This window comes from Phoenix dactylifera, chromosome 12 (assembly GCF_051530095.1).
Source record: "Phoenix dactylifera cultivar Ajwa chromosome 12, Ajwa_hap1_PhDact_Kaust_v1.1, whole genome shotgun sequence".
NCBI classification, from domain to species: domain Eukaryota; kingdom Viridiplantae; phylum Streptophyta; class Magnoliopsida; order Arecales; family Arecaceae; genus Phoenix; species Phoenix dactylifera.
Window position 1 is genome coordinate 13,657,768 of NC_143201.1, and position 27,132 is coordinate 13,684,899.

The 27,132-nt window shown below is 37.0% G+C and overlaps 1 protein-coding gene across 1 annotated transcript; it reads right to left on the reverse strand.

Moving 5' to 3' along the window:
- Nucleotides 1–1,021: 1,021 nt before the first annotated feature.
- Nucleotides 1,022–17,490, reverse strand: LOC103697393 (coiled-coil domain-containing protein SCD2-like). Its single transcript, XM_008779239.6, has 17 exons — nt 16,898–17,490; nt 15,951–16,120; nt 15,187–15,262; nt 15,034–15,075; nt 14,888–14,950; nt 12,745–12,794; nt 12,633–12,660; nt 11,087–11,161; nt 10,828–10,938; nt 10,671–10,731; nt 5,499–5,615; nt 5,252–5,373; nt 4,914–4,983; nt 3,594–3,635; nt 3,205–3,245; nt 1,782–1,908; nt 1,022–1,507 (listed from the first exon to the last, which is right to left on the reverse strand). Exons 1-17 carry the CDS (start codon nt 17,261–17,263, stop codon nt 1,401–1,403), a joined length of 1,668 nt encoding a protein of 555 aa, XP_008777461.3. The 5' UTR covers nt 17,264–17,490; the 3' UTR covers nt 1,022–1,400.
- Nucleotides 17,491–27,132: the final 9,642 nt, after the last annotated feature.

Sequence of the window (27,132 nt, forward strand, 5' to 3'; positions counted from 1 at the left end):
TGAATATTAATTCTTATATATTCAACCATTTTATATAGCTAATTATTTTTTATATTTTTTGTAAGAATCAGCATGAAGAAAGAAAGGTCAAAATCAAACCAAACAAGATCTCATTTGTCTTGGCCAGTTTTCCATCCAACCAAATTAATATAACAATTATGAAGAATAAACCTGCGATGATTCACTTGTAAATTCCCATCATTTCTCATTTTTTTAGAGTAAATTAAGTCAATCAACGATAGGGTCAAGCTATCTCAATCCGCTAAACACTTGGTTTTAGTCTTCAATCAAGTGACTTATGTAAGAATCAGCTTGCAAAGTTTATGTCGCAATTGAATATTTGTTCGGTGCAAGATGTAGGTTTTTTTTTGGAAAAAAAAAAAAAAAAAACATCACCCGCATAACAACCTCCATTGGAGCCTCCAATGCAGGCCACAAGTTTCCGCAAACCCTTCCCGACCCGTGAATTTCTCCACTAATTCATTACCCACGTGTGAGTACATCACCTCGATACCTGCAGACCGCATGACAACTCCATCAAAAAAATGAAATGAAAGGCATCCAATCCTCACATTTAATCGACATTCATGCATTTCAAACTTGGATCACTCTGATGAAATCTTAGTTCCATTCCAACCATATTACCACCTTGGTGGCAAGATGTAAGCTTTTTATATTTTTTCTATTAAACATAGCAAGAACCCTCCAAACTACAGAGGGCAACAAAAGCCACCATACAGAGCTCAAATCAAGGTTTCAATAATTCATTTGCCTAACAAATCCCTTGCTCTTTTCTCCTTCCTCCCCTTGGACCTTTTAATGATCTGAAGGGGGAAAAAAGGTGTAAACTGTTGCAATAAACAGGAACGATCGGCAAATGTCACCTTTTAAAACTCACATCAAATACTCCGGACAAGTCTTCATAGTTACAACCATAACATGGCCTTTTAAGAAAATAAAAAATTTTAGAAATAATGCAAACCACTAGTAAATTCCTTTGCAAATTAGAGACGAAAACAAGTTTAAGAGGAAACAAATGGTCCCTTGACTGCTTATACGACAAGGTAAACAAGGTAGTAAGCGAGGCAATACAGCCATGTCTTTTTGACGAAGATTTAGCCAAGCTGCATGCCGAATAACATGAATAACCATGTGTATGTTTAACAATGATACATAAACCAAAAAGACTGAAGCCTGTCTAAATTACACACATTCACAAGAAATCGACCCATGGATATGGGAGATATTGGCCGCCGACCCCTGATAATTATAGCCATTGGTTATTAACCAGGAAGCCTGCAGCCGCGGAGATATGTGGATCCCTAACCTGGCAAGCTGATGACGGATGCCACAAAATGTAAAATTAACAAACGGAAAGAACAGGAGTTGACAGTCATCACTTAAGAGTTCTCTGTGCCTGAAGAGGCTTGCTCTATATCTCTTCGGGATGCTTCCCACAATTGCTGCTCAATACCCAGCTTTCTCAGCTCTATCAGACCTCTCTCCACTGCAATGATAAAGGCAAAAGATAAGTCATAGGTATCATCTTCACAAGCAATAAATTCCCAAGATGAATGAAGACTATGGTTCCAAAAACTACGAGAACTTAGCAATGCAACCATGCTAACTCAGCGGATAACTGGAAACCATCCCATAACTTTCTGATGAAATATTAAAAATTGAATGAGAATTGTCCAAAAAGATTATCAGGGTGAAAGGCCACATTGGCCCAATAAATAAATAACACTGATTGTTCGATGGCGATGAATGTGAAGATTTACCGTCAACAGCATCATGAGAAGTTGGTGGCTGGCCACTGCGACTGATCCAAAACTGCAGCCTCTCTTCGGCGATATCTTCTTCTATGCCATGGACTTTGGCTCTTCTCCACAAATACACAAGCCATGCCTGCAGAAGGTGCAACATCAACGACTGAAGATAATTAGCATGCATACTGGATTATGAAGAACTACTATCAACAATGGCATTGCCGCAAAAAGTTCACGTAGCAAGCTCCTAAACATCATAAAATTCGTGAGGGCATCACTATAGGGGTTAATATTAATTACAAGCTTGCTATATATATTTCTGAAAGCAATAATAAGATGTAAGTTATAGCAAATCATGAGCACTCAACAATATGATTAAAAAGCATATATTTTAATAGAAGGTCTAGCACATCATGAATGGGCTTTCCAATAAAAGTAAAAATTGCCATATAAGTAACAATGTCCTATTGAAGTTCAAAGCTTATTTACCTCCATCTTGCCAAAAATCAAACTTTAGTAATTATAAATAAATTTGCCGTATTGTTTCATTCAGAATTTGATGACCACAAAGCCTAAATACCAATTTGTGGTCCAAGCCAAACCGGGTCCACAGTTGGAATATTTAAGAATAATACAACTTGGGCTGAACTCACAACATTCAAATTAAGAATAGCAATGTTTCATTTAAATTTGAAGGATCCAGGTTTGATGCCTAAATGAAGCCTCTCACCTTGCATATAAATTTCATACCCACAAATTTGTTTCCTTTGTTTCTTCTAACCTCATTTGTTTAGATCTCGAGATCAAAGGTAAAAATTAAAGGACTAGAGTTTTTAAACTTTTTCATCTGCAAACTAGAATATTGCAATTAAACAGTCATTAGCAGTTGAAATTCCCACAAGATCCTGCATCTAATATGAAATAGATGTATAACTGGAGCATCCACGTTTCATTTAATGTCCATGAGAACTTTGGAAAATATGGTGCTTTTTATCCAAAAAATTAAGGCAATTCAAAATGTACATTCCTTTATATCTATACATGTTTCTTAGCACTTTTTTAATTAGTTTACAACTTTTTTGGACTATAAGCAAAACACTTCACATCAAGTTATTGTTTGGCTAAACCACCATGAACAGTACCTGCAAGCTAAGAATAGAGGGCATGGAAATAAGATGACATAATGAATTTTACAAGCAAAAGTATGTGCTTCTCATTTAACATGGAGATATCCAGTATAAATTTGTTGTAAAAAAGGAGAAAAGCATCAGATCTCAGGGCAGCAGAAAATATAAGAAAATTCAGAACATGGTGAGAGTGAACTGCACAAAGCACAACTATTCTGATAAATAATGAATAATGCTTAGCTACAATAGACCAAAATAAAAGTGATGCACTCAATTGAAGCCTCTCAGAAAGTTCTAAAAAAAAGGACCTGCTTAAAAGTAACATCTTCCGACTCCTCTTGGTTTAGTTCTGCAAGAAATATCAATTTCAGTTAATACCAAGCAACATGCATAGCGAAGTAGAAACTTAAAAAATCAGCCACGTGGATGCTGATGAAAGATAAGCAATTATGGAAGTCAAACAAAACATCATATTTTGAATATGCAATTGTTCGTGCGCAAGCCCATAGACAAGAACTGGCCTGCCCACCAACGACCAACCCACATAAGACATGCACGCACGCACAAAGACACAAGCACACAAATAGGGGTGTGCATGTATATTCAATCCATTAGAAGTGATACGGCAATCCTGTAGGTAAGCACAAAAAACAGTAGCACGTAGTAGTATTTGGGCCAGATAAAACATGGTCTTTACCAAATGACTCCAAGAACTTTGGATCACCAGGTGATTTAAAATCTGCATACACAAAAAATAGGGAAATAGAATGTATTAGTTGTGATAGAAGATAAGAAGCCAGAATATTTAGATTTATTAGAACAGAAGTCTTCCAATATCTGTTGTTACACAATGAAAGAAAAACTGTGTAGTAACAGCCTGTCAGCCTTCGAAATTGGCATATTGTATTAAAAACATCATGAAAGGCATATAGTTGTGTTGAACGACATGTGAGTTATACTCACATGAAGGTAGTTACGAAAATTTTGAGTTAAAAATCAAGCTGCTCCCAAAAATCAATTTGTGAACCCAAAATAATACATCAGAATGTATTGCATTTGTTACTTGGAGATACAAACATTCACTCGCAGCATTTCTAATCTTGAATAGCATTTGCGAGCATAATATCCAATTAGCTACCATGTGGCTTGTGAAATCTCTCAGCAAAGGAGGGGGAAAAACTGGAAAGCTGTCTTTGTATTGACACCGTACTGGTCAAATCAAAGTCATAGCAATATTGCCAACTACACTGATACATGTCAGTATTGTTTATCAATTATCACATATTTGATGGCCTCAGAATATAAGGGGTTTATAATGTACAGGTAATTGATGGTTATCAGCCAATGATTAACAATATACAATGTTCTCTGTTTCTGTGGTGACCGAGACAGTTGAAATCATGGGAAATTGATAGTAATCTACTCATATTCATAGCAGTTGCAGAGTTGTCCGGTATTTTAATATCTAGAGTTATAGGGTCACTTGTTATTGCGGCATAATCCTACACCAGAACATATGCTGGCGAAAAATAAACAGTCCCAAGTCTTGCTTCTTACAGTAAAAGCAGCTACTGAGTGAGAGAACAAGAATCATATCAACACAATGGCATCAACCATAGTGAGCCCTGACTAATTTGATAGACCAAGAGCAATCTTGCATACTAGCCATTTTTCAAGGCTCAGCATTGCAGAACTTGAACCAAATTCAACAAAAACTTGCAAGAAGTCAAGATATTAACTATTTTGTATTACCTTTAAGGCTTTAATAAATCCTGAACTAGAAAATGAGGAAACATGAAGGATAATACAAAGAAAATTTGATCTCTTTCAATCTTAGAAAATAAACTCAAAGATTACCAAATTTTGTGTAGATACTAAAAGAAAAAAAGCAGAAAGAAAGAGTCAGGCAGCAATCAAATAACTGTCAGCCCATGATGGTGCTAGCTTGGCAAGATCAACTGTCCAAAACAAGAAACTGTGCAGAGGCTTGGTGCCATATTCTAAAATATACACAAACCTGAAGACAGTTGTCGAAGCAAATTTGGTCTCCGATGTTGAGCCAGCGCAAGCACAACAGTATCCTCCACCTTCAGGTCAATGTTCAAAAGCATTAAAAAATAGCTTGCAATAAACAGTTGGGAAAACTCGGTAGATGGGACTCAAAAGGTGGAAAGAATGAGCCAGATCTGTGAAGGTTTTAAGAAAGCTAGTTTTTACGTAAGCATAAAGGGATACACATTTAAGAAATATGTGTGCATGTGTGTGTGTTTGTATGCGCGTGTGTGGTACTCTTGAATATGCAAGACTTTGTGTGTGCGTGTGTAGTACTCTTGAATATGCAAGATAAAAGAGGACCTTCAAAGATGCAAGTTCTCTTAGACCCTTCTCAACCGAAAGCATGCTCTCTATGTTGCCTTCTCCTGTTATGTCACTCAAGTCCCGTAGAAGTTTATTTCTTCTCTCAGAATCATCTTCATCTGTTCAATATTTAACAATACAAAAAAAAGAACTTTTGAAATACTTTGTCCTCAAAAAATAATAATAACTTATGATTAGTTGTGATAGTACTAGTAATCATATTACTAGTGATAAATTGGCTTACCTTGGTTCGATGATTCTTCCTTAGCCTTTTGACCAGCAGAAATGACGACTTCAAGAGGAAGAGGTGCTAATGATGACCAGTGCTCATATTTTGATATAGCAATCTCTGGGTAGAGGCCTAAACAATGTATACAATACCAGAACACATGAGGTACGTAATAAACAACAATATGAAGATAAATGAACAGTAGTCCTGGGACATAAACAGAATTGGTTTGACAGATGGTGTAACATTTATCTTTTCCTTGCAATCTTAACACCCTTAGATTTGAATATTATGTTACAAGCCAAGGTTCTCAAAATTGATCCGACCGGAGCACACTGTACCAAACCAATGAACCAATGCAGAACCAAATGGTAAGGATGTTCGGATCACACCAGCACTTGTCGGTTCCAAGCTAATAATTGAAGAGGGAGAGGAGAAAGGGCCTTCCCAACCACTTTCTCCTCTCCTTTTGACCTTCAGACGGCTTGAAAATGTAGAGTAAGCAGAAGGTGAAGGAGGGATTTTGCATGCCAGCATCTCAGATCAAAGAATCATTTTCCCTCTCTTCTCTCCTTTTTTTTAAGCCTAAAACAGGCTGAAAATTGCTAAAACAAGGGGAGGTCATGAATTTTTCTTATATATTTTCGCATGATTTCATGATATGTTATAGATTTAAGAATGATCTACACATTGAAGAAGATATCATGATTTTTTATTGATCTTATCATTTTTAGATTAAAAATATATTTTTGATTTAAAAATAAAAATAATGTTCGAGAAGTAAAAAAAGGTAGCATATCTGGTGGTGCATGTTACATGTTGTCTTTTCTAAGCAAAAAATTTGTTTAAATTTGGGTATGTACCAGAATTTAAGTCCAAATTCAAATAAATTTTAAACATAAGTGGTATTTAAGGCATACCCATGGGCTATCAAATAATGTGGTATCCCTGGTACATTAATCCAAATTAAAATTAAGCTTTCAGGTAATTTATAATTAAATGTTAATTTTCTAATTAAAAAATATTAAAAATATTTCAAAGTTAGAAGAAAAAAAAAATAAAGTTGCTATGCTATGTAGAAGTATTTTTAGAAGAAATTCAGCTATTTTTTGCATTACCATGTAAATTATTAAAATTTTAAGTGTTTAATACTTCAAAATTATTAATTCAACTAAAACATAAAGAAAAATATCGCAACGTGCATTGGTAAATGGGACATATTTTCCAAGACAACATACATAATTTAGATTATTTTATGAATTACTGCATATATTAAGTGAAATTAAATTATAAAAGCCAATAATATGTCTGAAATATGGGATATTTTTTTTATTTTTAAAAGGTAGATCCATTTTATGTAATAAGTGAGGTGATTTATAATGCATGGTCAACTTGCAAAAGTGGATTCAAAAAGGAAAAAGGATAAGGATGCTGCATTGGTTGAGAGCATGATGTAATACTCTCGGGCCAACTATTGGCAGTGAACATTGCGCAATGCAATATGGAGGGCAGGTGAGATGACAAGATTGAAGCAACATTTCGCTTGTGGTTACCCCGATGTGATTGCTTGCAAAATGTTAAAAAAAGTTCGACAGTTGATGAAGCACTTTTATGACTTTACAAAGGGTAGAAAAAAATGCAGAGAAATAGGCAGAGATTGATCATTAGGCAGTCAAACTACCGTCATATCACTCTAGGCATCTAGAGGACTATGAGGCATCAAATCCAGATGACATGGAGAGGTTGCTTTTTGAATGGTCAGTGGCAAAGGAAGGAGGTTGCCAGGCATAGGGTACAATTTGGGCCCTCACAGTATAAGAGGGATTCTGATTCACAGTCCACCAGGTCATATGCAAGCTATAGGAGCAGCCAATCAATGAGAGTTGTTAGTAAGGGTGACAATTGGATAGCATCTACACTTGGGGCTTTTAATAGCAGGAAGAGAAAGAAACCTAAAGATATACCAGCATAGACTACCATTCACGATTTCACCAAATGCCTTCCCAAGCAAAGACTTAACTAAGGATTGATTCTATGTTCATCAAGGATAAGAAAAGGGACATGTGGAGAGCTATTGCTTCTTGGTTCTACTCCAGCCATGCAAATGCCATGGACAATATCCACTACCATTTTACTATCATCTACGCCTAGAAAGCGGGTCAAGATGCTGATCCTCTTGAACAAATGATATCAATGGTGAGTTGCTTGATGGTAATAAGGAAGAGCTGCAGAGATGGATAGCCTCCTATTAGAGCAAGCAGGGCACTTATGGATAGCCATAGATGTACGACTGTTGAACTACACCAAACAAGCGAAGCATCGTCCATTTTTTGACATATTGTGACAAGACATTCTTCCATAAATCAGTTGATTCTAACAAGGTGCAGAACACTCAGTACATCCCGAGCTTGATGAAATTGGTCATTTATCAGATAGAAGAACATGTCTTGTAGATGGTTATTGATATTGGACCATAGTATAAGGCAATCAGAATATTCTGATGATCAAGAGACATTTTCTGGACCCATGTATCGTCCCTATATAGACCCAATAGACATAAACAAGATCTGCTTGATAAAATAGGTAATGAAGATAGCCTAGACCATTACTAAGTTACGTACAACCATACATACACGTTGGCTCTAAGTACACTAGGAGTGACATACTAAGGCCATTGATCACCTTCTTTGCCATGCACTACATTGCATTCGATAGTCTCATTAAGAAAAAGGCATGCCTGTGCCAAATGTTTATGAGGGCAAAGTGGCAGGATAGCAGATATGTCAGTACTAGCACAGAACAGAGCTATATGGAGGGGTTAGCGACAAGCTAGCAGTTCTGGAAGTTGGTTGAGAGAGAGAGGGTACTCACACTTATGTATCTAACTCTTAAGGCTGTGAATAGTGAGAAGTACCCCAATATGGGCTTCTTATATCATATAATGTTGACTGCCAAAGCTAAGATTGGGCAGGCAGATCCAAAGCATGCTGGCAAATAATTAATATCATTAAAAAGAAATGGAATTGCCAAACAGGCAAGGAGTTGCATATAGTAGGTAATCCACGTACAATCCTCAATGCATGTTTATTCTTATAAAATACAATTGTGCAATCCTTTATTTGCTAATTAAATCAATTGCATGTCTTGACAACCTATTACCTTGATCCAAGATATAATATAGAACTATTGACTGCCCTACGTCATGTTATCTACAAGAGCCCAATACCATCACTAAAGCCAGATGCTTGGAGAAGGTAAGTTAAATTTAATGAAAATAATATTTTGTCAATTCAAGTAGAGATATGATGCCATATGTGGAGTGTGTTTCACAAAACTAAACCTTTTAGGGAAGATTCACACAGCTTTAATAAGAAAGCAGCTATATGGCAAGCAAAGAAAATATGGGTGCAAGTTTTTCGGATGCTTTATCATAAATGATGTCTAATATACAATTTATTTAAATGCATTTGTAGATGAATGGTTGTTCTATTTCAATTGTCATCCAAAAAACTCAGGAAGTTAGCAATCCGGATCCTCTCACAAACGAACCCCTTCAATGGTTGCAAGCAAAACTGGTCAACTTTCCCATTAATAGACTACAAACAAAGGAATCACTTGATGCAGAAGAGACTGATGACTTAGTATATGTGCACTACAATCTACAATTTATATTGAAATGCATCCATGAGGCGGAACTAAAATACGATGACCCATTTCATAATGACTTCATGATAAGGATCCCATAATTAGTTGGTTTGAGGACCATCACTAGCAACCGAAGCTTAATGAGCCAGTATCACCTCTCAACTAGCTAGTATCTTAGCAAAGAAAGTTGGGGTGAATGTAGAGTAGTTGGTAGAGCACGCATGTCACGCCCACAACGAACCAATGCCCCGCAGCAGCAGCAACCACAGAGGTTAGGGGAGCCAGGCAAGATCGCAAGACTTCATATTCTAGGTCACCTAGAGATATGAGAGGGAGATGCTAAGGAAAGGTCACCATAACACTTGACCTAGAAGGGGAGGAAGGGCCCGTCAGGATGGTGGGCCTAGTCAAGCCACCCAGCAAAGTTAATCAAGTAGGGGAAGCCAGAGAAAGAAAGTAGATCGTCAAAGTGAAAATAAAAGAAAGATGCAAATTCATTGAAGAGGGTCAATGAGGAGGCTGTTTGTTTAGATCCTAAGACCACTGGACCATCGGACAACCAGTTGCCTAGATCATCTTGCAATATGAGTGACAATGTCAATGACAATCCAAGAGATGATGCATCTGCTGATAGGGAGGTGGTAGTGTAAATGATTTGAGTCTATCCACCAACGAGTTTGGTTTCACTTATGCCACATAGGATGCAAACTACAGTATACAACATAAAGCCTGCGAGGGTACAATAACATACAGAAGACGGGCCTCTCAAGGTGGTTCAGGATCTGACACTGCTTCAACTACTGATGCAGCACATGGAGTAGGATCCTTGAATGTCCAAAGATCCTTATCATACACCGAATGCTATTCTACATAGCCAACATAAGACCCATATGCATATCCTTCATTTGAGGCATTGTATTCAAGTGACTACTACCCTCCATAGCCTCAGCTTGATTACAAATTAGATTCGCTACTGCCGTGATTCGCCATACCACCCCGAATCGCCTGATTCGGGGCATACCAAACCGTATTGGGAGTAGACTGACATAATTCCACCCCCCAGTTCAAGAAACCAGTGAGGGAGGGGGAGAGGGAGACGGGGAGAGAGGAAGAGAGAGAGAGAGAGAGAGAGAGAGAGAGAGGGCGGAAGGGAGGGAGAGGGAGGGCTTGAGGAGGCTGGAGGAGAACTGGAGGAAGGCTCCGCCCTTGGTTCCTCTATTTCGGACGAAACAGAAGCCCCAAAGTTGACATGGGCTACCAACTTGCACAAGGGCCCTTCTTACACTAATGCCAAACAAAGTCGAAAGGTATAATCCCTCAAAATAGTTGTTCAATCAAATTAATTAACCACCTTGCACATGCAGGGGATTCTATGAGAATGCAAAACTAGCAGCACTCATTATATTTATTCGATGAAGATGAGAAGGTATTTATATAATCATCTCAAGGACAAAGAACAAGAAAAGCTCTGAGTTTAGAAAACTACCAGTATATAATCAATAAGTCTTTATACAATGAAAGTGTCATGATGAAGTAGATTACCATGCTTTACAGCTAAACCCCAATACCGTGCAAGCCAGCATCTCTTAAGAACAACCTCTTCCTATAATTTAGAGCACACAAATAGCGTGATTCTAAACAGATGAGCAAGCATATAGGAAAGATAACCAGACGACTAGCTTATGATCAAAGTTCAAACCATCTCTTCTTGTGTTAGAATCATTCTGTGTGTCATTGAGCGTAGAGCCCTGGCTTCCAATTCAGCTTCTCTGAGTTGTCCAATGGCTGTTGCAACCTCCTCTTTAGCAGACTTACACATATGTAGAAGATGCAAAAACCAAAGACAATTGAATAAATTGCCTAATTGCAATAAGTTGTTTAGCAGAGTACAGCACACAGAAGACATGAAAAACCACAGTAAATAGACCTAAATGCCCAATGAAATTTGTGAAAAATACCTCAACTTCTTGTTTAAGTGATGTTATTTCCTCATCTCTCCCATCCTTCATTTGCTTGGTAGCCTTAAGAGCAGCCTGAGGTGAAAGGGAATCAACTTTTGTTAACTCAAGGAAAGATCAGCAGGCCCATAAAAGTAACCACATTTGGCCACTGTTGTATGAGGTTAAACTTCATTTTCTGCTCAAATCATACAACCAAATTTGCTAAACATCATCTTCGCACTAACAAAAATCTATCAGAACAGCAACTGCAATTACAATAATTAAATTGGCAAGTACACTTGAAACTGAAATATCAAAAAAAATGTTGCCAAGCTGAAAATGTCATCAAGACATGGTAATAATATTATCAAAAGAGGGTTCATTCTTTCCCTTGTTCACAAAGCATTTTTCACTTTTAATTTGTAGATAAAACTATAGGACCACTATCAAGATATGCTATACCGTACCAAACCGGACGGTACAGAGTGTACCATTCCATACTAGTTCAGTACGGATATGCTGTATGAGGGGCGCACAGATACTTGGTACGTCGAACCGGCCCCTGTACCGAACATACCGACAGTAACAAGGTGGCACCGGTACGGAGCCTGTTACCAAGGCAGCATACCTCGACCACGATAGTTACCGCATAAAGCACTAGAACCTTATGCCAAGGTATCTTTAGGCATTATTGATTCAACATCAATGCTTTTCAGTAAATTTATTTAACTTGATTGGATATTCACTCGATGTTTGTCCTAGTCCTAATGAGCATTGGATAAAATACAACCCGTAGAGCGTTTGAAGAAGAATTTGTTGAAGAAAGATTTTCACATGTATGGTTTCTTAATTGGAAAGGGATGGCACATCATGACCTTTTCCATGGAGGACTTCTCCACCTGGAGAAACTACTTATCCCCGCCCCTTATGGAAGCTAGCACCTGTCCCCACCACCCCAACAAAAGGAGAAAAAAAAAAGAAAGAAAAGAAAATCCAAGCAATAGAAAATTAGATAGAATAGACAAAATGATCATTTTACTGCCTTGTTGAGAACATAATGACATGTTCTACAAATCTTGATACCAAATTTGAGTATGCTAGTTCCCACAGAAATAAGTCTTGCTAGAGCCATGTAGCCAAGCTAATCCAATAAGGGAGGCAAGTTCTTTTTTTCCTTTTTTATGGATGGATGCACCAGAAACAGAAGAAACTTCCACTTCAAAGACAACATCCATCACAAGCCACTTGTTCATGCCTCGGTCAAGAAGAACATAAACCACAGGTCTCATCAAATAAAGGCCTCCAACAAGCTTTTAGAGCTCCACTAAGCTTTATGTAAAGATATTGCATGGCATACATATCAATTAACAAGGTTGAGAATGAGCCATATCAGAAGTCAATGACATGATCCAAAAATTCACGTAAATTGTATCAAAAGCAAGAACAAGTGACAAACTCAAGCTGATACCTTTAATCTTCTAAAAGAGTTTTACTTATAACTTATCTGGGAACTAAATATTATGCTTGCTATGCTAATTATATACAACTATCACTGCTAAGTTACCTCTCTTTGGCGGAGAGCTGCTTCCTTCCTGCAAATTAATTACCTAGAATGTCATGGTGCGAAGATTAGAGCAATAGGTAGCACATAGGTAAGCACAAAGCCTAAGACCAACCTGCTCAACAATCGAGCTTCCAAAGATACCCCTTCTCCAAGAGCAGCAACCTTCAGAATTAAAATATTCAGTAATGAGAGCATCTTACGCATTGAAGCTAATCATCCATAAATTATAGTAAGCAGGCATATCTTAGATATTTGACAAAATAAAAGATTAAAGATAAAAAAATTGTGATATTCACCACAGCAGTGATTTGAGATGACGAAAGTTGCTATTCAATATGATGTATGTATGCAGGCGCTTTTATTCACTTCTCCCATGTGAATGAGCATCAAGAAGAACATGCATTCATTTTCAACAAAATGATAGGATGGCATGATAGTGAAGCACACGTGCACAGGCCAACAAAAGTTTCAAGTGAAACAAAACAGACATGATTCAACCGGTAAATGAAAAGGAAAAAAAGGTATGGGATTATGATTGCTATAAGCAAAAAAGAAGTTCAAAAGCTGTAACACAAACAAAAGCTGTGATGTACAATGGCAATCTAGAACTCTGTTTATTTCCTTTCATTTTTGGACTCGAGTTTGAGCTTGATGGTTATGAAAGGCTTCTAAATGAGCCTATTTAGTCATTGTTTGCATCAATTATAATTTATACAAACTGCCCCTATCTCTTTGGAAGATCACCATGGCATTCTACATTCTTATAAAAGCTGGTGAAAGAGAGAAATGAAATTCAGTTAAAAATTTGTGAACTATGTATGAAACATGTCAATGCATAGAAATGTCCTCCTTCTCACCCACATATTATTCTCATTATAGCACATTTTCGCATTTAGATCTGATCAAAATTTAAAATGGACCAAATCTGAAAATCATACTAATCATTTCCTTCCTCTTTTTTTTTTGCTTTTCTTTCCTCTACTCTGTGTTTCTCATTTCTCCATCTAATACTTGACTCTTCAACACCAAAACTGTGACTGATCAAATCAGAAATCTGATTATGAAACATGGCTTTTTGATGAAAGATAATGAAGCATATGTCACTCTTTCTACCATTTTAACTTGCCCATCTCTTGATCACTCAGCATCAAGGTTCGCCGTACCGATACCAGACCCCGTACCGGTGCACACTAGCATAGTATCCGTACAGTATGGTATGAAATTTTTTGGCATACCGACCTCGGTACGCCATCTGTATCGGTACCGGTATCGGTACCGAATGGTATGGTATGATACGTCCGGTACTGTCCGATACGTCCGGTACCGTCCGATACGGTACGGCATACCATGCTCAGCATTCTACTTATTAATCTATAAGAAAACAGATTCACCCCCTTTCAACCCTCACTTCACATACTTTCTGTTTGAACCTGTTCTGGTACATATTTGGAGAAGAAAACATTAGAACAACAACTCTAGCATAGTTTTTTTTCAAATTCTAAATTATGCAAACATTCTCTATATCATGACACCATCTCACAGTATCAATATGCCCAAAATCAGTTAAACAAGGCCTTGCTTTTTACAAATGGACAAATAAGTAGGAGTCCTGAATTGATGCATATTTGAATAGTTCCAAAGGAACCAACACAATTGCAAATCAAGATGGTCATACGACACCATTTTGCATAGGATGCTAGTTCTACAAAATCTAACTGCTGATCCTAGAGAGAAGGCAAGATAAGCTCCCAGCGTTACGTAGACTATGATTGCCCTCTCATAATCTTAAGACCAATTAACGGACTCCAAGTGGGGGATGGTGTTGTTTGTGCTCGATTGGAGACGAATACTGCGCCCCAAGCCTTGAGAGCAGGGCGAGCCTTACCGCAACTCAAAGAGAGGTATGGGTTCCAACGGATTGAGGGACTACGGTTCTTTGCCCAAGAAGCTTCCAGAGCTGTTAAGTTTCATGCACCGTAATCTTGCACATGCTATGCACGGTATTAAAGAATACAAAAATAATTCTCTTTCATGCTAAAACTTCAACTAATATCTATGATTGTATATCTGCTTGCCTGATAACATGCCAATGTGATCCAGTAAAAGAAGACCGTGGGGTAGAATGCATGAGAAAAACGAGGTCTTCCAATATAAACATCTAATTACTTAATCACCAAGAGGTCATAAATAACATCCACAATCTCTCATTAGCTTATCAGAAATAAATAAGGTCCAGAACAAAATTAAAAAGTGACCTGTTTCTCAAGCTCCTTGGCCCGGGCCTCTGCTTCCTCGCATCTCTCTTCTGCAAGCCGCAACTGGTTGACAAATATTAATGGTATGCTTTATTGCCTCGTACAAAGAAAGGAGTTTACTTTTATGATATAACAGGACAGCATACCTTTTCATGAATATTCTCATTCTCTTCTTGTAGCATATCAAACTGCAGGAAGAACAAAAAGCCAAATGGAATCATCAGCCATTATTTGTCAGCAACTGGTTCCATAGATCATGACCAAAAGGAAAGATGGCTTCATAGACTTCTTGTGCATACCTCATCTTGAAGCACAGAAGCCTCACGCTGAAGTCCTGTTTCCCTTGATTTCCGATGTCCCACATCTGCTGGAAACCTGTAGCATATTTAATCAGCTTAAATATAATTTGGAGCCATGAATAATGATGAATGGAAGACTTATCAATCTGTATTATCATGGGAAAACTATAAATATATGAATGTCAAAGCATTCATGCACGGTGTCCAGAGAACTAGATGTAAGAACAAACTATAAAGACTGGCATTGACAGGTACAGATAAGTGCAACATCACAAGTGAAGAGATGCAGAATAACATGTTCTACATGCAAATAGATACCAATGAGGTCAAAGAAATAAAAGATGATTCCTAGTTACAGTTTAAAGAACCATGAGAACTCAGTTGGGCTTTCTTTTTCCCCATGTATAGATATATTAAAAAATGATTTTCATTCTACATGCATATCGGTTCATAAATGAACTGAAAAGGCGATATAATCCTTGAAAAATATCACAGCTACGGGAAAGAATGATTTAGGACAGATCTGCCGCTCCATTTCCTTGTGGAAGGTTGGTATATTGCACAGCATACTATAAAAAGGACAATGAAACTAAACTTTCAACTGAGACAAAAGAGTGCATACAAACACAAGATGCATCTAAACATGAAAGAAGATGTGTAACTTAACAATCATCATCCTACTACCAGTCCAACATACGCAGGTTGCAACTCAGATATCCAGCAACTATTACTGTTTGCAATGTGTGAGAAGAACAAGATGTCACCTCTTCTCTCTGCGCCTGTCATGTGAAGGTTCAATTGCTGGAAGAGGTGAAGGGGTCCTAAGAGTTGTTTTACTTGGGGGCGCTAATGGTGCTGGACGAACAGAAACTGATGGCCTTCCAGCTGATGTAGAGCGGACTGCTGGAGTATGCTCCACAAAGTTCCGACCTAACTAATCAAAAGGTCACAAAATCAAATTAGCAAGCAACCAATTTACAAAATATACTTGCAACAGACTGACTTCTACCATCTACAGCAATTGTTTGATCCATTGGCAAGAAAGAACAACTTTAAAACATAATTATTAAGGTTAAATAAAATTCTCCTACAACCATTCTAAATAACAAACTTTAACAAGCATTACAGTAAATCCAAGAGCAGTTATTCTCTTATTGGAAAGGAGGAACTTTTTGTTAAGGCTAGCAGTTAATAGATATTAGCAATAAAACTATTACCTGGTTCTAATATTATCTTCACTACATCCAATATTTAGACTATTGCAATAATTTGCAGACGATTTCAATGCAACTAGTTATTTAATTAGATCGGATTCCCTTCATCTTAAATTGAAGTCCAATATGTAACGTTTAAGCAGCAGAACTTAAACAATCAACAATTTCAAAGACAATATTTGCCCTTAAAAATCGGCCATTTTCACGTCCATAGAGGCAAAATATCAAATCATCAAAAAATACATCATAATATCACAACCACTGCCAGAAATCTTGCAATTCCCATTTCCAGAAGAGCTGTAATAACTGCAAATTTTAAAATTAAAAAACAAATCTTGTTAACAGGCAAACTTAATTCTAAGAAAAATACAGTCGCATGGTACCTACTCCAAATAAGTTTGCTCGCTAAGTTTAAGACAAAACTATAAATAAAAATTTACAAAAAAATATTTCACTAAATTTTACTCAAAAGAAACACTCAAAAGTTCCGAACTTACCGCAGGCGAGGGAGATCTAGTCGACCTCCCGAGCAAAGAAGCGCCACTACCGCCGCTGCTGCCATTACTGCTAGCCGCCGGCCGCGACGCGCCGTACCGGAACCCGACGCCACTGGCCGCTGAGGGGATGTCATCCTCGTCCTCGTCATCATCGCCGGCGGCGCTCTGCGACGCCATCACCTGCGCGAGGCGCGCAGCGGCGGCCTTGGCCGCCACGTTCTGCGTCCTCCTGACGCTGGACAGCCCGGACACCGACGCCGACCGGTGGTGCGCCGGCGACATCCCCGGCGACGACGAGCCCGTGCTGCTCGACCCCCCGCTCCTCTGCCGCCCGTACACCGGGCTCCCCGCCCTCCTCCGATCCATCCTCTTCTCCGTTATTTATAGGCGCCGGCTGAGATGAGCCGTCGTCTCTCCGGGTGAGCGGGGCTTGGGGCAGAAGGATGGCCGTCGGCTGGGGATCGGACGGAAAAGGTATCGAGGGACGAGGTTAAAAGAAGGGGAAGAAATGGTGGAGGCGGCGTGGGAAGTGGAGAGGACCGAGGTGGAAATCGAGTGGATCTCGAGACGGGTTTAGTGCTCGCGGAGGACGCGGGTCGTCTCCAGTATCCCGCGGAAATTTAGCTTCTCCTTCCACTCTCATCTGATACACGTATGAATTCAGAATTCGTGTCTGCGTGCACGGACATTAAAGTCAACCGTGTGCTGTGTTTGCGGACGTGGTAAGATAAAGTTTAAACGGCGCCGTGGCTGGCTGGCGGGGTATCGGAACGATTTGGAGGGTTGCGGGCGAGAGATGGGGACAGCAATTCGGCTTTGGAGAGGGGATAGATCTGATCGAGCGTAAATTAATTTGGTAGTTGGAACGCTGATTACCAACTGATGAGAGGCGGGGGCGGAAACGATAGATTTAGGTGTTTCTGCTAATTAAGCAATGATTAGATAAATTTAATGATATGATTATATTGAATACATAAATACAGACGACATATCTTATTGTTAAATTGAAATCATCGATTCTAATCATGATTGTCTTAGAATGTGGTGGATTGATGATGTAATGACTTAACCAATGAATCAGTTTAGATATCCACTTGATATTTTTTGGGTAGATGACATATATATATATATATATATATATATATATATATATATATGATATTTGGAAAATCCTTCGTAGTGCTGTTTGGCATAGTAATTATGTGGGTGGATGTTTAGAAACTTAATATATTTATGTGGGACCCATATTGGTGGCTGGTTTGCCATTTGTTAGATGAGTTATGGTTAAGGTACCAAAAGGTTGGTGGAGAGAGTATTTACACATATCGGTAGGTAAAGGTCTTTGTTTCCTCTCATATTGCTCCAAAAAAACCTATTTATTCCTTTTGTGCTGTTTTATATATTTATAATGAAACCAAATGTAACAGCTCATCTTTCTATTGGCACTTTTCTGATCTATCTATTCAATTGTGATCTTATTATCACAGTAGAATGATATGGTCAAATTTGGCTTTGGTACCAATTATTGTTCTAATATAAAAGTTTTAATCCACTTCGCCTCTGTAAGATGGTATCTAGAGTAATCAACTAGACCTCCATGGTGCCTCGAGATATAATAGTTTGCTTGAAAGATTCTTAAGCTATAGCAACACTGTCAAGAAGAAACAGATAAGTGGTGATTGAGATTTAGAGAATCGGTAATCTAGTTTGTATCATTGTAACCATCACTGCCTCAAGATATCTGATACATAATAGAGAAAAATCAAATGTTCTTTTATGATATTGAAATACTCTTTGATTAACATGTTCATCTTCTTCTTTTTTTAAGATGGACACTAGAATCATAGGGAATGGATACAGGTTTTCGATCAGAGTAACCAAATTTTTTAATATTTTTTTAATAAAATGAGCAAGAAAAAGAGCTGTCTCTTCGGGATATTTACTTAGCTTCATCCTTAGGATTGCATTAGCTTTACTTAGATCTTTTATATTAAATTTTTTTCATAAAAATGACTTGATATCGGATATGATCTTAAAGGGCATTCTAAAGATTAAAATATTATTGATGTACAACCAAAGAATTACACAATCACCATCAATGACTTCGGAATAGACTTATTTATCACGATCATTTATAATGAAACCAAAGGATAGAATAGTTTGGATGAAATTGGATTAAGAATTTGGTTTGTAAAGGAAAAAAAATATTGTCAGATTAATTAGGATGTCTAGCCTCTATAAGATACTTGTTAGAGATATCACTCATATCTGAATTTTATACTAAAAATCTATTGGTGTTACTATCTAAGAGTTCTATATAAAGATTGTATATACTATTTTAGGATAATTTTTCTTTTTTTAGATTCAGGTATACATATCTTAACTAGGCATCCCTATACTTTGATTTAATCTAACCTTGAAGTTCTACCTTTCAAATGTTCAAATAGGGTTATTATTGCCATCCTCAAAAGTACTATATTTAGGATATAATAGGCTGCTAATAAGGCTTCCCACCATAGGTTCTTAGGTTTGGTTAGGTTGGTTTTGACTCCTTAGAAGGTTTGGAGGAAGCGGGTTGGTTTGATCCATTAGAGGGTTCTTCTTTTTGAAGTTCTTTCTCCGATCTTTAAATTTATTCTGATTTGATTCAGTCATGTTGATCTGGAATACATAGTCTAATTTGTTCTTGAGCTCAAGTTGGTGCTTTTCTTCAATTCTAACTGTGTTAAAGACCTCCATTAGGGTTAAGTCACTTTGATTGTGATTTAGTTCTTGTGAGAAATTTGATCGGGATAGAGGGACAAAGTCGGTTAAGGCTTGAACCCTATAACCCTTAGAAAATTTGCATCCAATCAACTCAGTTTTATAAGAAGATCTTGGAATTCATGGATCTGGATGCTAATAGATTTAGATTCCACCATGGCATACTTGTGGAACTTGAATATGGTGAATAAATTGAGACTGGCAGCATTCATATTATACTTTAGCCTCTAGAGCATCCCACAATTCCTTATCTGTTATGGTGGTAAAGTACAAATCATAAAGAGAATGGATAGGGCATTGAGGATCGTATGGCGATAGTGGAAGTCTATTTCTTTAGAGGTCTTAGGCTCTTAATTTGGGAATTAGAGGATCTGTGGCTTGGAAATTGGAAGCTGAGGCTAGTTAGGAGGTTGATTCAAAAGATGGTGTAGGATTAGATAACTCTATGATTAAGATTAAACCTAGAGTGGTGAGCCAGTATCTCACTTTGCTCTGTCATCTTTTAAAGAAAGAATCATCAAACTTTTTTAAATTTGATGGTAGTATGATTGTCAAAGAAGTCATTTATAGAGTTTTGGTTGATTAATTAGTTCTATACACAAAGAGGTTTTTAAGGTTTAGTCCTATATATTTAACTATTTAACTAATAGCTTTCAATAATATTTTACCGGATTTTGAAATTCAAAATTTAAATGTGATAAATGTACTACCTAAAAAGCAAATAATAGCAGCAATATTAAATCATTTTGCACTAAATAATGAGACAATGACTCTAATGCATAGTTTTGAAAAACTTGAGATTTAATTAAAACACCATAAAGTGTGTTTGTAGGTTTTTTCCAAATTTTGAATTTAGATTTGAAATTATTTTTCAAAATTTGGATTTAAAGCTGAAAATTAAAGAGATTTCCGATTTTTTCCCCAAATATTGAAGTAAACAAACTTTTAAAAACTTTGGCATGGCTATCAAAGCAATTGAAATGATTTGTTTTAGATTTAAATAGATATTTAGAAATTTCTGCACTATTTTCAAAGTAGTGGAAAGATTGACTTTTGTCTCGAATTGATTTAATAATTTTCGTACAAATTCAGACAAGCAGGTTTTGAGGATTTTTATTAAGATATTCTACATATATTTCAGAGCACTATTTAGATTTTGTTTTGAAAATCTAATCTAATTTTTTCTGTATAGATTTTAGAGCAGTAATTATTTGTATTTTATCTTGAAAAACTAGTCTAATTTTATACACAAACTTCAAAGTAGAAAGTAATAGAATTTTGCTTAAGAATTTAAACTAGTTCTCTATATAAATTTTGAAGCAACATGTTTTTCTTTGAAACAGATTTTGTAAAATATTTAAACATATTTATAAAAAAAGATAATACTTACTATAATATTCAAGTATACAAATATTAGTAATTTCTGAGTAAAATGGAATTTGTTCATAGATTGTTGGAGGTGTGGTTTATAGAAATTGCTAATAGATGTATAAACTAATGATTTCAAATATTAATAAGATAAATATTAAAAAAATTAATCTAAAGGTGTGCCTAGAATGAGATGTGTGATTACACTACTCTAAAATGAATTTTGCCCTCTTGTGTAGTTTCTAAGGTACAATAAATTTGGCTCCACCTAAGCCTCCTATCGGAAGCATAATCACGTGGAAGTTTGACCTGATAGACTCCTTCAATTATTCAAGAAGGAAGAGAAAACAATAGTGCCTTAATAAAATTGGAAGAGGAAAAAAGAATTAGGTGGAAAATAAGTGGGGCTATTTTACTCTCAGCAAGGCCTATCTCATATTTGTGTTTTTGCACTCAAGACTCATGACTTGGGCTCAATCTAATAACCACCAAAGTGGCTTATAAAGGCCTCAATGGCTCGCGTTTTATAATAGGCCAATAGCACTTGATGTAATGTAAATGCTACAGTATATAGATTAGTTGAGAGATAGTGATGGGGGGCGAAATGAATCGTCCAGCCCACAGCTAAAAGGCCGCCTAGCGTTGGCCCAATAAACGCCAACACCGACCGATTGAACCCTCGGTCCAACCCAGAATCAGCTCGACCTCAGACTTCGGCAAAAGCTTCATCAGTTTCGGATATTTGCCAATTCGCCCCGACCAAGTTCGGAGCGCCCACTACAGTAGTACGCCCCAACCCTCAAGCTCGAGGTGCTTCATTGAGCACACCTCGGAACCCGAAGAGTCGAGCTATCCTCAGCACCCGTCTAGCTGACCTTGCCGAACGCATGACGCGACCACTCAACCAGCTCGGCCTCGCCAATAACCGCACCTATGTGCGCGCTTACACCCTCCTACATGGCCGTACATTACAACACCACCATGCCACGCTTCGATAGATGGCCCTCAACAGTCAAAGGACGACACCAAGACTACTCAGGCCATACCCTGTTGTGTCTATCAATATCTTACAGTTCTCGAAAACGGACAGCATCACACGCTACCAACCAGCCTAAGCTGTGCGCCATTCGGCTCAGAGCCACGCCCCCTCATGATGAGGGCTGACAGTGCCTCTGCCATCTAGGCCTCTTCACCGGGACTATAAATAGCCCGATCAGGTAACTTCTAAGGGACTTTTTGGCTGGACCAAATTTATCCCACTTTAACTTGATCGTCGGAGGGCCCTCATCGGAAACACCGGTGAGGCTTTGTGCAGGTTCGCCGTCGTCGTGCAGGAGTTGGGCCCCATCTTCTTCTTTCAACAACCATCGGCTCCTTCGACTCCTCCGGCGTGGTCACCCTCGGGCCAAATATCAACCACAACAGATAGTGTTTTCAAAATTCATATATACCTTCAAATTACATCTATGCATAATGCTTACATTACGGTTATCAAGCCAAAAAATGAATTCAAACTTGATTTGTAAATGCTTATATTACATATGAGAAATCAATTCAAATTTAAATTTGGTTGAGCATAGGGAAAAATGTGCTAGACGCATGCATGTGCGTTGTGCAAGCACACCATGCCATACCATGTACACATACACATGCATGGTATGGTCAGCCAAGCAAAGCCAAGCAAGCGCATATGTGTGATCACTAGCCCAATATCTCTAAAGCTTAGCTGGGCTTGGAAGAACTAGACATCACTAAATACAAATATACTTGCATTTAATTATCTAATATGGGAGTATTAAGAATGTGATTTTAATATTTTGAATCTTTTCAAAAAGAAAATAATTAAAAGTTCCATTTAAAAATTTTAACATTTTCTTACAAGAAAATTAAATTGTCCAACTAATTAAATCGAAATAGTGATATTGTCATTGGATTTTGTTAAATCAACTGATAAAGTAATTTTTATAAATAGTTCCAAAATTCTTTTTACTGATATCTCCACCAAGATAATCTAGAAAATTCAATATCTTGATATCTTAATTGAGATGAAAAAAAATGGTGCATGTAGTTATATGTATTATTTTTTTTTCTAACTTGAGTATAGACATTCTTAACCTTGATTAGTTATTCTAAGCCAGGCAACTTCCAAATTGGATGACAAAATGACTAATTCATTTATGGAATTATGAAATAGCCCAAGTTTAGCTTTATTGACCAGCCCATTTGATCCTAGTTAAACAATAGTTAAACTGACTTTGATTTATTTAAATTTTGATATCTCACTTTCCTACACGCCTCCAAATTACAAAATCTCAGCTTAATCTGAACATCCTAACGACCTTTTTTATAGCATAAAGAGAGGTTGTTGGAAGTCTTAATATTAGGTCAATTTCTTTACTGATTTTGGGAGCACTCAAAGTGGCTCACTTAAGCTTTAAGTTACCTTACCTTATTAAGCTAAATTTGACCTTTTGATTGACTGAAAGTGGATTAGACCTTCATAGATCCATGAGAGCTACTTTATACTAATCTATCTGTACCAGGGCTTGTTTGTTTTAGACTATCTAGCTACTAGGCAGCTATCTACTAGCTAGTTTGGACTTGATTATATATCCAAGGGATATCTTGTACTATTGCCTATCCAAGGGCTACTCTATACTGGATTGTCTATACAATTGTTAACTTTTCTTTCAAAAAATTAAGAAAGGCTTGTTTTTGACTCATACAAGAGAATTATGATGGTGTATTTCTAAATAGTTTGAATATAACCATGAGTTTTTGTGATTGATTGAGAAAGTTAGTTTTTAATATATAAATAGTCTTAATTAGTCACATTTTCTTTGTAAGATTTGGTGTATTTATCCTTTTTGCATCTAGATATAGGATAGATACTCTTGCCTGTAAGAGTCATTCGATGGGACAAAAATCTGAATGCTACAGGATATATAATCCAAGCATCCAAATAGGGATTTAAATAGTCATAGCTAGATGTTTGAGCACCCTTTGTCGTACGGTCACATAGAACTAACCAGGCCTTGAAAAACCAAACTGGCTTAGTAGACTTTTTTTAGCTTTTAAAGAAGACGTTGTTTCTAAATTTTTTAATTAATACTTTAAAATTATCTAAAAGAGTTTTTGATCCTCCAAGAAGTCCTCTTTGGCTCTCCAATAGCAATGCCAAAGGAGATCTTGATCTTGAATAACTTGGTTTAGATCATTGTAGGTTTCAACTTGGATTGGGCACATTTCTTTTAATCTAGATTTTAAACAAATTGGATATGGATCAATCCTTTGACTCATCTTGGATTGGAGGTAAAGTTTTATCCGAGTCAAGTTATTAACATTGAGCAACGATAGTAAGTTCATCTTTTACTAATTGAAAGGAGATAAGGGGCTTTTCTCTTTTAGTTTGCGTAAAATGGTTCGAGTTAGATTAAATGTGCATCCAACCACTTTGAGCAGGGCCTGTACCATTGGTTGAAAGTTGATTAATTCGACATTAGGGTGACAAAAGTGAAAACCAAAGTTATTTGTGGTCACCATCCCATATTCATCCTACTTTTTTTTTGGCAAAAAATTGTTGGGAATTGTATCATAAAAGTCAATCATCGGTCTGTTGATGATTGAATTGTATATGAATTAATGAATTAATAAAAGGTTATTTGGCATTATTCATCGCATATATTCTGTACATCTTTTTGAACTCTTGTGATATGATGAAGTCTTTAGGACTCTTTTAAGAGATAAAGGAGGATTTGTCAATGAGTCCTTAAACCAGTTCGTGACCAAACGATATGCTATTACTAGGACATTAGCATTATCAAGAATAGATCGTTGTGTGCCATATCGTTGGTTGTCCTCTTAACCAAGAAGTGTAGAGATACTGATATGCCACACCGGTGAAGTGTAGGAGTACATTTCATTGAACGTGACCAGTTTCAGAACGCTCTGTTGTCAAGAGATGTTCCGAGTGGATATGGGTATATGTGCTCCTCCGACCTGAGATCATCATGGTGACTAGCAAGCAACTCACTATACTTTGGTACCGGACTATCTAAATTTCTAATTCAGTGATGAAAGGTTACTGGGTGCAGTCAACTACTTGCGAAGTTGGTGTGTGAGTCAAGATGGAATTGACCTCTTCTGGTGATAGGAGATAATGCCCTTGTGTTCAATTTAGCAAAACCTTGGCTAGAGTAATTCTTGTGAGGAGTCACAGAATTTGTAAAGTTGAAACACATTATGGATGAACTGATTAAAGAGTTGACAGTGAACTCTGAAGTCGTCCTGAGCATTTGAAGTCATAGGGATGAATTATACGGTAACCATAGTCCAAGGGTTCTTGAATGTTGCTTTGCAATCATTCAACCTATCCGGACATCGGGTACCATTGCTAGATGGTCATTTCGATTAGTACAAAAAGTTGTTCTTGTGCTACCGATTTAGGTTCGAACCTATGGGGTCACACGCATAGAAGTTTCTAGGTTGATCAAATGGTTGATTGATGATTAAGAATCATTCAGGGATAATTTGGTCAATTCGATTGACAAATTATCCTAAGCAAAAGTTACAGTAAAATAATTATTGAATTATTGAAGGATTAATTAGAAATTAGATTGCTAATGAACTCAATTTGATTGAGTAATTGGGCTTAAGTTGAGCAAAATTGAATTAGATTCGATTTGAGCTACATCAAGGTTTGACCTAATCGGATTAGGTTCAACCCAAGTGGATTGAGCTTGACCCAATTGATCGGACTTGATCCAATTAGATTGGGTTTGACCCAAATCAATTAGAAGACCTTATGTGATAAGGATTACGAGTCCAAATAATCAGAATTGGATAAGGAGAAGAATCCCTAAATTTTAGGAGCCCATCCTTATCTTTCTTGGAGAAGAATGATACCTTGATTTATCCCCAAAATTCTCTAAGCCTATCCTCTTTATTTTTGGCCAAAAATTGGTCCGAGAATAGAGGAGGCGTGGGGCTATATTTTCTATAAAAATGGCATCTCAAATCTTCCTAAAAAGATTAAGATGAAATTCCTAATTTGTAGGGATTGCATGGCACATGAAATAGGGTGGTTTGCAACTGAATTTTGGACGCATGAATTCCTATCTTTTAGGGATTCAAAATGCACAAAATTAAGATATGTTTATCTCCTCTTAGCTGCCGAATTACCAATTTTTTTTGAAAATTTTATCAGCAAATTAATTGGCTAAATTAGGTGTGAGGCGTGGGGGGGTCTTTTGGCTATAAAAGGACCCCCACACCTAGGGCTCCATATATACAATATTTAGAGGTTTCAAAAAATTCTGAATTCTTTTTTTAAGAACCGCTATCCCTTCTTCTCCTTCTTTCTCATGTCCAAACTCCATCTCCTTGAAGAACAATCAAAGGTTGAGTGTTTAGAAGGAGAAAGCTTCAGCCATTGTAGCGATCCTACGCGAGCTAGTACTTTCGCGGAAGACGATCTACCTAGGGCTTCGCGTGGACAATTTATAGAGGCCGGATGCGTGTGCGGCTGCAAAGCATGATGAAGGAGTCATCCAAAACCTCCAAAAAAATCATGTATGAGATTTGATCTCATTAAAGTTAAGATTAGATTTTAAACATTGTTATTGAAATTTTAGAATTATATGTTAGACATACAATCATTGTTTCATGCTTTACATAAACATTTAAATCATGGTTTTTATTTTTATTGTAGAGATTTGATCTCTAGCATTCATGAAAATTAAATAGTTTAATTTTTAAATGCTTCTGCTGTAATTTTTGAAAATAAATGCATGCAGCCCGCATGGGTTCCTTTCAATAGTATCAAAGCCAAGGTTCATTGAATGTTTAAACTGTTTATGCTTAAAACAATTGTGTTAATATGAATAGTTTAGTAATCTAATTGGATTAATTACCAGGCCGTCCGGTCATAGAAGAAAGAAGGATTCGTTACCCTCTTTTTTCATTCAATGGGATCTTCTATGGCGTATAGGGGTGCCACTGTGATTGATCCTTGAAGATGAACAACGAAAGGTAGATTTTAATCTTTGTAATTAAATCTGAGATTTATAAATGTGTTTAGATCAGATCTAAAGAGTATTTATGAA

Excerpts from the sequence above, each read along its gene's own strand:
- LOC103697393 (XM_008779239.6), bottom strand. The coding sequence starts at position 17,263 with ATGGATCGGAGGAGGGCGGGGAGCCCGGTGTACGGGCGGCAGAGGAGC. Across the intron at positions 16,121-16,897 it reads CTAGATCTCCCTCGCCTGCG|TTAGGTCGGAACTTTGTGGA; the intron begins GTAAGTTCGGAA and ends CCTTTTGATTAG. Across the intron at positions 1,508-1,781 it reads TTCTCATGATGCTGTTGACG|TGGAGAGAGGTCTGATAGAG; the intron begins GTAAATCTTCAC and ends TTATCATTGCAG.